This window comes from Phoca vitulina, unplaced genomic scaffold (genome assembly GCF_004348235.1).
Source record: "Phoca vitulina isolate PV1807 unplaced genomic scaffold, GSC_HSeal_1.0 scaffold7, whole genome shotgun sequence".
NCBI lineage: Eukaryota > Metazoa > Chordata > Mammalia > Carnivora > Phocidae > Phoca > Phoca vitulina.
In genome coordinates, this window is record NW_022589710.1 from 61,165,801 (window position 1) to 61,178,687 (window position 12,887).

The 12,887-nt window shown below is 39.5% G+C and overlaps 1 protein-coding gene across 14 annotated transcripts in view; it reads left to right on the top strand.

Annotated features, from left to right (window-relative positions):
- Positions 1 to 12,887, top strand: part of UNC79 (unc-79 homolog, NALCN channel complex subunit) — a 237,325-nt gene that overhangs the window by 42,574 nt on the left and 181,864 nt on the right. For 12 of the 14 annotated variants that reach the window (XM_032405836.1, XM_032405840.1, XM_032405835.1 and 9 more), the window contains 2 exons: positions 929 to 1,233; positions 4,774 to 4,944. In XM_032405836.1, coding sequence (XP_032261727.1) covers positions 929 to 1,233; positions 4,774 to 4,944 — 476 coding nt within the window. The remainder of the gene's footprint in view (positions 1 to 928; positions 1,234 to 4,773; positions 4,945 to 12,887) is intronic. The other 2 variants (XM_032405843.1, XM_032405845.1) reach the window with 1 other exon arrangement.

The window sequence follows — 12,887 nt, forward strand, 5'->3', positions numbered from 1 at the left end:
TAATAACGTAAGTAGCAGCAGTAATATATGAGATCTTATTGTATGATGTGCAGCTATATGACAGATACTGCTTGCCTAGCCTTTAGAATTTTGAAGGTAACTATTTAATAAACCACTGTTTGTATTCGTAGAATAAAATGTTTCCTCCCCAACATGCAAAATTAAAAAAAAAAACACACATAAATAACCATTATCATTAGTTCACAAACATAATGCTACGGACCATCTACTATATATTATTTTATAGCTTTTCCAATGTAGTTTAGTTAACATTTTAGAAATATGTATTATTTCTAAATTCATATGCCTGTTTAAACTTCATTATCTCAAATGATACTGACAGAATGTCATGAAACAGTATCATAATATACATATAGACATTATTTTGATGCAATAAACATGTGATTTTTAAGACTTTCTTAATAAACACACATGTTTATTCTTTGCTAAAACATGTTTCTGCAAGTGCCATACCTATATTTTGCAGGTTTTTACTTACCCGAGTAAGAGAGTCTTGCTGAAAATTTCCTTTGCTTTGAAATCTCGTTTTAATTAGTAATAGAAGCCCTAACTCATTAGATGAAGCCACTGGTTTTCCTTCGAGGAAACCTCTCCTTCACCAAACTGATAAACTGTAAAACATGGGTTTGGCACTGAAACATGCATTTTTATATTTTTGCTCCTTACTAACCAGATAACACATGAGATGCAATGCAACTTCCACAAAAGAAACCTTGCGTTATTGGTTATCTCTGTGAGCATGAAGCTATGCGACCCATACTCGATTTGTAGACACTGCTGGTGTAGCAATTGCATCTTATGTGGGATATATCTGGAGTTTTATTATTTGTTTTAGAGTGTCATTTCAATGTAATGTGCTGTTCTTTGTGTCTTTGTTGTCTCTTTTTTTTCCTTGTCCCCCCAACAGCATTTTGTCCCGCACAGGGAAGAAGGAAAACCAAGATGCCTCCAATTTGACAGTGCCCATGACCATGTGTCTTTTTCCTGTGCCATTCCCACTCACCCCATCTCTAAGACCGCAGGTCAGTTCCATCAACCCTACTGTTACTCGCTCCCTCCTTTACAGCGTCCTGCGAGATGCTCCCTCTGAACGCGGCCTGCAAAGTCGTGATGCTCACTTGTCAGACTACCCTTCTTTGGACTATCAAGGCCTCTACGTGACTTTGGTGACTCTCCTGGATCTAGTTCCTTTACTACAGCATGGCCAACACGGTGAGCATTTAATCAGAACCTTTGAGAATGTCCATGTATGTTTATGGATGCTGGAGACTTGCTATTGGAGTAAATTGCTTGAAAGATCTTTGTGTGGCTAAAGCCTTTCTTACACAGAAACTTAAATATGATGTTTCCCATCCTGTCATTTTTTTGTTGTTGTTTTTGTTCTTTTATGGCCAGAGGGATGTTATCCAGGTGGACCTACATTTGAGGGGAATGGGCTGGAGAGAGGAGTCAGGCTCTGACAGAAATTGACCTCTTTTCTCCTGATCTGCTTGTCATGGAGAGTCTTGAAATTATGACCTGTGGGCTAAGATTTAGAAACTTGCCCCCCCCACCATGAAATATAAGAAGTGGAGTCCAAAGAGCAGGTCAAATCCACTGACTAATTCTGTGATTTTGCGGGGGGGGGGGCAAATCACAGATCTCAGTGGGACTTATTTTTCCTGTCTTTTAAACACAGGATATTCGATAAGGAGAAATCTCTAAGAATTCTTCCAAATTTCACTAACCATCGATAGTTATTACAAAATGTTGGCCATTGGTAGAGTGTGTAGTGATGCTCTAAGCTGTATATGGTACCTACTATACAGTATTAGTAGTGCTTCTATTAAGAGCATGCTTCTTTTCTTAATGCTTTCCCTTTTTACAGTGTGTTTTAGTCAATTTCATTATCTTACTTGCTTACCAGATTCTTCTAACCCATAAAAAGGAGTACAATAATATCATGTCTCTTGCTTAACTATCATTATTATACTTTTGAGAATCACATGGAAAACCCATGCAATAAGAGAAGGGATTTTTGCAGAGAATGAATGTTTAAAACATCAGGTGTTTTAACTTTAAAGCACTGATAATTTGGTCTCTGGAAATACAATAACCAAAGATTCACTGTATAGAAAAATTGGAATTTGGGAAGTGGGTGGGTCATGGCGGTTATTTTACCTTTGAGTTGGGGCTAACTCTTGTAAGAGAATACTTAATGCTTTATTTAGTAAGATGTGTTCCTAATGAAAAAATTAAAAAAAAATCTACTTCCATAAAAATGATGAAATAATGATTATTGAATTTGTTTTTTCTTATATTTACAGTTCTGTATTGTAGTAAATATTAAAAAAATGTACAGATTTGTAAATTTGCCTGTTGTATCATTTTGTAGCTGTTTAAGCCTGGTCACTTTTACTGGGATCCCATCCCCACTCAGAACTTAAAGGAGACGACTCTTTGAATATAAGACTGGCAGAGCCTACTGTGGTGGTGGTGGTGGTGGGCTCGTCAGTACCTTTCCTTTGTGACAACCAGTCCTGAGGTTACTGTAGACCTGCCTGGTCCTAGGATGGGCCACTGTGTGAGAGCCCCTGGATTAAGATAAAAGTATTCAGTTTGGTAACTCACAACCCATTTAACTGCGATTAATATGTTAAATTATGACGATTTCAGGGGGCATGATTTATATATTTGCTTTTTAAAAAAAATTTTATTTTATTGTGTTATGTTAATTACCATACATCACATCATTAGTTTTTGATGTAGTGTTCCACGATTCATTGTTTGCGTATAACACCCAGTGCTCCATTCAGTACGTGCCCTCTTTAATACCCATCACCAGGCTAACCCATCCCCAACCCCCGCCCCCAGAACCCTGTTTGTTTCTCAGAGTCCATAGTCTCTCATGGTTCATCTCCCCCTCCGATTTCCCCCCTCTTCATTTTTCCCTTCCTACTATCTTCTTTTTTTTTTTTAACATAAAGTATTTGTATATTTGCTTTTATACCCACAACTATGTTGCGACTTTACTCTTCACTGTTCTCTATACACTGTGTTCTTGTTCTGCATAACAGAGCTTAGAGGAGAGGAAAAACCTCACTAGACCAGCCCTTAGGGGTTAAAAAGCAGTACAGCAGTGTTTCTCAACCACATCAGAATCCCTGAGGGAGCTTGAACATGGAATTAATTCTGGGTCCCAACCTGGGATTTAGGAACAAGAATCGCTGAGGGGTGTGTCCCAAGGATCGAGATTTTCAGTGAACTCTCTAGGTGATTCTTTTGTATCCTGAGTTTGAGAACCACTGCCCTAGGGCTGGAGGCTCTGTCCTCACGGAGGCGGGGGGGGGGGGGGGGGCAATGCGGGGCACTGGCGAGAGCTGCATTCTTGTCACAGTTCAGGTACCACCTGTCAGGTGATCTTGGGCAATCACTTTCCTTCTCCGGGCCTTGGTTTCTTCATTTGAAAAACATTCCAGGTTGGCTCTCAGGCCCCTTTCAGCACTAAGGTTCTGTAACGAGACTGCGGGGCAGCTGACGTGTCTTTGATGCACAGCCTCAGTTCATTCTTGGTAAAACACCTGTGAGTTTTACGTCTCATCAACTTGAGCCCAAGGTTGACTGACCCTCACTCGCCAGGGTGCCCTGTGGCCTCATCCTCTCTGTTGTCAGTCGATGTGCTTGTTGAGATGGCGTATTAATTCTAATCAGAAATAACATCAGGCATCAGAATTGCACGAAGAAGGTAAAACTGCTGCAAAACCAACAAATCTAGTAATTTTCTTTTAGGATGGATAGGAAGGTGATCAAAGTCTTCATTGCCAAGTCTTGACCGATAACCCATCTACTGGGAGGTCCAGAAATATCAAACGATATGTTCAGTACAATGGGATTTGGTATACATGCATTCTAAAGCTAACTAGTTACGCTTTTTTTTTTTTTTTTTGGTGAATGTCCTCTATTTTTACTCCTTGTGCAGGTAATAATAGTAACATTATTCATATTAATAATAATGGCTAATATTTGTGAAGCACACATTATGTGCTGTGTTAAAGCACTCTATATTAATCTCATTTAAGCCTCCCAACAGTCCTTTTAGAAGTGAGGTAGGTACTGTTCTTATCCCCATTTAAAAGTGTTGGTGGGAAGATTATCATTAGGTGGCACATCCTTCCGTGATAATTCGTAACAAAATGCACAGGGTCACGGAGCGTCATTTACAGCTTCCTTTCGGCTGCTATGCTGGAAGACACACGTTACCTCATTGCCCAAGACTCCAGATGTAGGAAGATTGTGTTTTGGTTGATGGAGCAGAGATAGCCTGGTTTCATTTCCAGTCTTGCCCTCGACTTTTCTAAAACTTCCAGTGGGAAAAAATTTAATGGCTTTGTGCCACAGTTATCTTGTGTAAAATGTAATGGAGGTAAGAATGCTAGAGGATATTTCAGGATTCATGATCACATGGAAAGTGCCTTTAGTTTTTGAAAGCCAGGAGTAATATGAATACCAAGTATTACTGAAGATTGATAAAGGGGTGAGGAAAAGCTCATGAAATAGGTATTTATCTTTCTTAATGCAGTCATTCATCAGCCATTTATTGAACAAACCCTGTGTATGTACTTTACAGAGCATTATGTTTCAGAGGTCTTAATAGGAAGGGAGCAATAGTTGGTTATAATTTAAGCCAGTTCGTAAGATCTTAAAATGTAGAATTAGCATATTTTGTTAAGTGGCAAAATATTCAGTGACTGATTACTCATTTTTGTTTTGTAGATCTTGGACAGTCGATATTTTATACAACTACATGTTTGCTACCCTTTCTCAATGATGATATTCTGAGTACTTTGCCCTACACGATGATATCAACATTAGCTACCTTTCCTCCATTTCTGCACAAGGATATTATTGAATATCTTAGCACATCTTTTCTACCAATGGCTATATGTAAGTTCAATCTTACCTAATACTAGATTCTTTTAATGCATTGTACGAATGGAAATTGCTTTTGCTGTTTTAGGCTGTAGATTTTCAAGATTATAATGGAATCACTTGCTGGTATCCAGGTGCTATGATTTAAATTGTCATTTCAGCATGATTATTATGGTGAGAATCAAAGAAATGAATGATGATTATACCTTGGAATTGTTTTATTTGCATAATTTGGTCTTATAGAAGAGGAAGAAAACATATCAAGGCACAGTCTCTATTACTTACATCGAAATTATGGGATTTTTTGTCACTTAAGAAAAAAAGGTAGAGAGAGTGTTGTCTCAAGTATAGAAATTCTCATCTTTTGCATCTGAAGGCAGAAAAGTGTGATAGGAAGAGGAACAAACTGAGTGAGGATATACAGATCCCAGTTTCAGTTCTGCTCCATCCATAAATGAGCTGTGTGGTGTCAGGCATCTCACATGGGTGACACCTCATCTGTGGAATGATGCCGGCATTAGCTTCCCCTCACAGGGATGTTGTGATGATGAAGTGAGTCAAAATTTATGAAAACACTCTGAAAGAAGCTAAGGCTTGCAACCCATGTACTAGGGTTTTGTTACAAATGTCGAGCTGATTTGAATTCTGTTTCACTTTTATAGACTTAAGTCTTATAGGCTTTCTGGACATGAGCAAAGAGAAAAAACAGGTTGGGTCGTGGTCTTTGTGACCAAAATCCTTCTAAAGTATTTTTTAAAGAAATCGATTATGAATCCCTCTGTGTTTCAGTGGGTAACCCGAAAAGATGGTGGATTTAGGAGTCAAACAGATCTAGATTCACATCAACAGCTCTGCTACCAACCCAGCTGTGTGGCCCTAGGCAAGTTACCCAACAGTTCTGTTTCTTCCCTGTAAAATGAGAATAATAATCCTAGCTGCCTGGGTGGTTGGGATACCTGAGCTGATTCACCCGGAGCACAGCGCCAGGTGTTGACCAAGTGTTAGTTTACGTCTCTCCTTCCCTCAACTCTTGTTCCCTTTAAACACCTTTATTGGTCACATTCCATTCCTAGTGATCATTTCTCACCATTTTAATTTTATGTCCTTCTGATCTTATTTAAGTTGTCGCTTGTTGCTATGGAATAATAATTGGTAAACATATGTACCTTTAAGCTCCATTACTTGCTTTACAGTTAAGCTTAATTTTAGCTCTGGAATTGTAATTTTCATGTCTTTTCAGCAAAGAGTCTGACTGCTACCTAAATTATATAGCAATTCAAAAGAATTAGCAGACTGATTATACGGTTCAAGTAATAGAATATTTGATCATTCTCTCTTTTTTTGTTCTGTGTAACCTGACAAGCACTTTGTTTATGGATACGGATCTCAGAATTGTGTAGTTGTGTTCACTGTTAAATCTAGGCATAGGAATCCTTGTTTTTAGTTATTTATTTATTTATTCATTCATTCATTCATTCATTTATTTAATTATGTTAGTCACCATACAGTACATCATTAGTTTTTGATGTAGAGTTCCATGATTCATTAAAGAATTACAAGTGAGGTGCATCTTTGTCATCATAAATCTAATTCACTGTACCCTCCTTCTTAGGAATAAGTTAATAGTTTAGGGAGAGGCGTTGAATATATCAGGCCCCTGCAGTATGCCTCATACTGATCAAGCATTGTGATAGCTGGTTAGTTCTTTCTTCATTTTTTTTTTTTTAGTATTTTTAATTTATTTTTTGACAGAAAGAGACAAAGCGAGAGAGGGAACACAGGCAGGGGGAGTGGGAGAGGGAGAAGCAGGCTTCCCGTGGAGCAGGGAGCCCGATGCGGGGCTTGATCGCAGGACCCTGAGATCATGACCCGAGCCAAAGGCAGACGCTTAACGACTGAGCCACCTAGGTGCCCCTGTTTCTTCATCCTTAATCCTCATTAATTTCTACTTAATTAGAAGCACGGACCCCCAAAACATGCCTTATAGTCACGTTAGAATCCTTATTACAACATCCGTGTGAATTTTAATACTTAATTAGTAGAGTGACTTGGTGCTCATTTAAATTATGAACAAGCTGTTTGTCTCTGGGACTCCGTTGTTTTGTCAGCTGTAAAGGGGGGTTTGGAAAGCATGTTCCATCTCGAAGATTATTTCTGGCTTACTAATTCTAGGTGAAAAAACATCAATCTTATTTTATGTAAGAGGCACATATCTTCCTCTAACCCAGTTGTTGATCTAGTTCATTTATCTTGTCGCTCTGGTTTCAGTTTCTTTTTTGTTTTTTTAAGATTTTATTTATTTGAGAGAGAGAGAGAGAGAGCACAAGAGGGGGGAGGGTCAGAGGGATAAGCAGACTCCCCGCCGAGCAGGGAACCCGATGTGGGACTTAGTCCCGGGACTCCAGGATCCTGGTCTGAGCCGAAGGCAGTCGCTTAACCAACTGAACCACCCAGGCGCCCTGGTTTCAGTTTCTTACTCCCGACTTCCGCTTCTTGTCACCATACCTGTGGGTTGGGGAGTAGCCAGTTTTTGTCACCTTTAAATCTCTGAAAGTAAATGGTAGTAATACCCTTTAAAGGCACATTCTATTAAATGATTCAGGTGTTTCTTTTGTATTTGTTTTTTTGCAAAGACACAGACCCAAAAGAGAGAGGGGAGTGGGTTCCAGATTAATCACGTGAAAACGAACAGACGTGAGAACGTTGTCTGTTGCCTGCATCCATGTTGTTTCTGTCTTTGGAAGTTGCTTCAGTGTCTAGAAATTCTGACCCAAACGAGAGAGAGGGGAGCATTTAACTTCTTCCAGGATGTTTTTATTTCAGGACTGAGAGGTTAGGATGAAGGAGGTTGCTTTTTCCGAGTACTTGACAAAAGTCGTCAAGACAAGAAGGCTTTTCTCTCCTTGGTGTGGTGTTCACAAGGTCAAATGTAAAATGTGGACAGTTTTTTAGGTGTTAAATGTTTGTATCATTAAGAACCTAGAATATGAAGCTCTGAGCTCTGAAGTGGATCAAATGAAGCATCCCAGCTCTGTCAGTGTAAGGGCTCTGCATGTTTATCGCTTACACCTTTCCCATCATTGTTGTCAATAAACCAAGTACCGTACCTTTATTTTAAATAACTCCTTTTGAGGTGCTGCAGAGAAAACTGGAATTTATTATCAAAATTTCCTTTGACATATCCTTTGCTTTTTAACTCCTTCCGTAAATAAGATATACTTCTTGTATTCCAAGTGTGTGCAATAGGCTTTGTTTATATTAAAAAAAATACATATATGAAAGGATTACTAAGAATTGAAAAAATCATTAGCATTTCACCATGGAAACCTCTTTTTTTCCAATAAGGGATTTGTGATTTGTGGACCAAATTAAAATATGGATGTTGGGCAGATGATAGGGATGTTGGCAGAGAAGAGAAAAGCTGATCCCAAATTAACATTAATTGATGTAGGCTATATTATTTCAGTGATAATCAATGAGCAATGATATCAGTAAAAGACCCTTCCAGTGTATCTTGGTAGCCTAGACTGTGCAGTCTCATGCAACTTAAATTTCCTCAAAAAGTCACTTGCCCTTAGGAAAAATAAAGGTTCATTCAGATCTTTGCACTGGACTTCAAAGCAATCCTGTGGTTTAATTGAATATCTGGTTCTAGACCACTGGCCCTGGATCATTTTTATTCTACTACTACTACAATAGAGGATGCGTGTGATGTCTCTATGATCCTCCAAAAACTAATAAATATATAGGAAAAAAGACAGAACCCAACACAACGTATTGATGACATTTTAATAGTCTTCTATATATGAAACCTGTTTTATTAGATAATGATCCTTTTTATAAAGTAGGTCTTATTATACTGTAAGAACTTTATTGTATCGGTGGAAATGTTTTGGAATAGAAATAGAAGAGCTGAATTGTTTAGTCCTTCGATTCCTGGCAGCTCTCTTAACTTCATCAAACTTCAGTTTCCTTAGCTGTAGAATTGTGAATAATCATGATCTCCCCTGCCTACACCCCGTGTTTGTTGTGAAGACCATGAGATAACATACAGGAATGGCTTTTGGATATTGTATCACGTTAGACAAATGTATAACAGACCAAACCCGTAGACATATGACAGACATGTCAAATCCCATTGCAACTAATTCCAATATTCTGCTCATATTCACATGTTGTCCTGAAGTTTTATTGTCTTAAATATTGCTGGAGAAAAGGGGCCAGCCTCTGGGGCTTGGGATTTTTTTCCCCTAGAGTTTGTTGTATAATAAACAATAATGGCTATAAAAGGCTTTGATCTCATAGAATCTGACAGAACACCTCTGCATTTTCTTTTAAACTAATCTTTTCACCCATCGTGGGTCTCGAACTTATAACCCCGAGATCAAGAGTTGCATGCTCTGCCAACTGAGCCAGCTAGGTGCCCCCACCTCTGCGTTGTTGATGGGCAATCTTATCTCTGTGATTTTCATTTATCTAGCAGTCTGCACATCTTTTAATGCTGCACTGACTCTCGGGTCATGGTGTCTCAGTCTTCCCATTATGTTGAACTGATATGCCCTTCTGAAGGCACAGGTATCTTGTGCTCAGACCCTTTCTCATGGAACACAAATACCTCTGCTTACACAAACAAAACACTTGCTAATGCGGGCAGCGCAATCTGGCAAAGCACAGGAAATGGTTTTGTTGTATGGCACCAGAATGTGTTTCTTCTTCCCAGATGACTCTCTTACCTTTACCCCTTACAAAAGTATAAGGGTAGTAGGGTTTACTTAAATATATTCCAATTCAGACTACTCCTTACTGCCATCTCTCACCCAGACCTGTCCAGTAGTTTCTGAACTGGTCTCCCTGCTTCTACTCTTAGCAACCCTACAGTTGTTCTCACCCAACAGCCAGAGCTAAGCTCCGAACACGTAAACCAGACCACGTCACTTCCTTCATCACATTCCGTCACTCTCACCAATCAAATTCAACATCCTTCCCTAGCCCACAAGGCCCTCGGTGCTCTGGCCACTGCTGTGACCTTATTACTTCATTACTGCCTCTTCAGTGTTCACTCCGTGCAGTCCACATTGGCCATTCTGCAATTCCGTAAAGACACGAGGATTTTCCTCTGTCTCAGTAGGCCTTCTCCCAAATGGTCCTATCATTCTTCCTCACTCTCTTTAGGTCTCAGCTCAAATATCTTATCTTTCGAGATGCCCTTCCTTACCCTCAAGCTAAAACAGGACCTTCCATCACTTTCTGCCTGTCCCTTTGCCCTGCTTTGTATTTCTTCACGGTTGTTTGCCTGTTCCTCTAGAATGGCATTGTCCATAGAACGTTCTGCAATGATGGAAATGTTTTATAAATTTCTGTGCTGTCTAATACACTAGCCACACAGGGCACCTGAGCACTTGAAATGTATCTAATGAGACTGAAGAACTGACTTTGTAATTTAATTGAACTTTAATTCACTTAAATTTAAATAGCCACATGTGGCTAGTGGCTACCATATTGGATGGCATAGCTTGAGCATTTAAGCTCCATAAGGACAAACGCTTGCCTGTCTTGTTTATGGCTGTCTCTAGACACAATGCCTGGTACGTAGGAGGTATGGAAAAAATACTCTTTGAATTTTTAAATGAATTTTGAATGAATAAGTCACTAGAGCATTGCCTATGAAGTCAAGTGACGTGGGCTGTAGTCCTAATAATTAAGTTGGTGCTCTCATGCAGATAGTCTGACTCCTTTTTATAAAATGGCTTTCCCCATATATTTATTTATTTATTTAAGTTTTATTTATTTATTTATTTGAGAGAGAGACAGTACAAGTGGTGGCAGGGTGGGGGGAAGGGAGAGGGAGAGAGAGAGAGAATCTTAAGCAGCTCCACACCCAGCATGGAGCCCGACATGGGCTGGATCTCACAACCCTGAGATCATGACCTGAGTGAAATCAGGAGTTGGACATGTAATCGACGGAGTCACGCAGGCGCCCCTACTTATTTATTTCTTTTGGTGAGAATCATATAAGAGCTACACATGATAGTGCATTAGGAACTATAAAATGCAGGAACAGATAGAGGAAAGGGATGCTGGTAATGCTTATTCTGGTGGTGTCGGGAGAATCAGGAAATAGGTCTTAAAACTCATAATTGTATTTCCTGAGCACAATATTAAGTGTGAGATTTTCTTATTTTGATTAATTCTCTTCTTCCATTGTATGTAGCTTTGGCTTTATATGCCCTCATGGGGACAAGCTGCACATCTGTTTACATCATGCATGCCTTTTTACCACGATTCAATAAATGATGTGTGCCTGTGCACGTTTATTAATTAGAATTGCGGTGATTTTATTCAGTCTGTTAGAAGGCTAAGCAACTGCAAGGCACTGTCTGTTTATAGAGGTGCTGGAGCCAGTTTCCTAGGGCTTGAGCCAGGGGAATGCTTTTGGCTGTGTGGTTGACCACACTTGAGGGAGAGCATGGATTTGTAGGGGTAAAAGGGACAGCCAAAGGTCACTGAGCCATTTGGGCTCTTCTCCAAATAGACCTCACCTAAATCATTGAGACATTTTGGGCATCTCTCCCATTTTTAAAGGCCTCCAGGCACAGGGATTCTCAGGCTCCCTTTATAGTTTTTATTTTTTTTTAGAAACGTTTATTATTAAAAAGTTTCAGATGAATTTCAACAAAGGTGAAAACCCTTGTCCCAAGAGGACCGTATATATGTATATATATATAATTATTTAAATATATGTAATTATTTTTCCTCCAGTATGTCAGAGACAAGACTTTCCTTCCCCACCCCCCACTCCCCCTTAAACAAAGGGCAAAGGGCCATGCCATTTTCCCTCCCACACCTGGATATCTTTCTTATTTCCCCTCTGGTAATGCTCCTGCCACCAGGCTCAGGGCCCACCTGCGTCAACACCACTTGATGGGGCGCTGGGTGGCTCAGTCGGTAAGCGGCTGCCTTCGGCTCAGGTCATGATCCCAGGGTCCTGGGATCGAGCCCTGCGTGGGGCTCTCGGCTCAGCAGGGAGGCAGCCTGCTTCTCCCTCTGCCGCTCCCCCCTGCTCTGCTCTCTCTTTCTCTCTCTCTGTGTCAAATAAATTAAAAAAACAAAACAAAATAAAAAAACCCCCAACCACTTGATGTGCTTATTAAAGCTTTTCTGCTTCCAAACTGACAGAGTTAGATTCTAGATACGAACCCCAAAGCTGAATTTGAACAAGCTCCCTGGCTAAAGTCTGAGAGCAACTGCATCTTGTTCTTTAGGATTTGGCTCAAAGTTCTCTTTCCTTGATTAATCACACTTGATTGACACAACTTTACCATCTAAGAGCATTGACCTGATCTGCATATCTTTGTATAATTATTAATACTCATTTATATTGCACAGCCAAACTAGTTTATCTTCCTGACTCTCGCCTGCTTGGTGGGGTAGAAGCAGCCCAGCTGCAAGTGATTAATAAAAGCAAATTCAGGTAAATGGAACCTGAATAAAACTAATGATTCCTCTGTTTTAGTTTTTTGCTTGCTTATTTCTGTTGTAGCACTCAAAGTCTTTCATGCGAAGAAAAGAATAGAATCACGTTAAAGTTTCTCTGTTTTCCCTATGTTATTATATGACAAATCTTATATTCATGTTTTAATGGTTCTTTCATACATGTGTTTTATTTTAAGTTGCCTTATTCTTTATGGATGGTGAGATATTATTTCCATGTACTGCACTTTAATGTAAAATAAAATAAAATAAAGCAGATTTGTGGGTCTTCTGCTCTTTTGTTGTTGCCCACATTAGTGGTTTTCTCCATTGTGTGTAGGACACTGAGAGTTGGCTAATGGAGGGTGTCATACTCATGGGACACCGTTCTGTTCATGCTTTCTTGACAATTTGTCACACAAGCCTAATTATAAGGAGAGGTTTCTCCTACTTCTGCAATTATCCCTGAGCAAAGGAATTCATTTTAT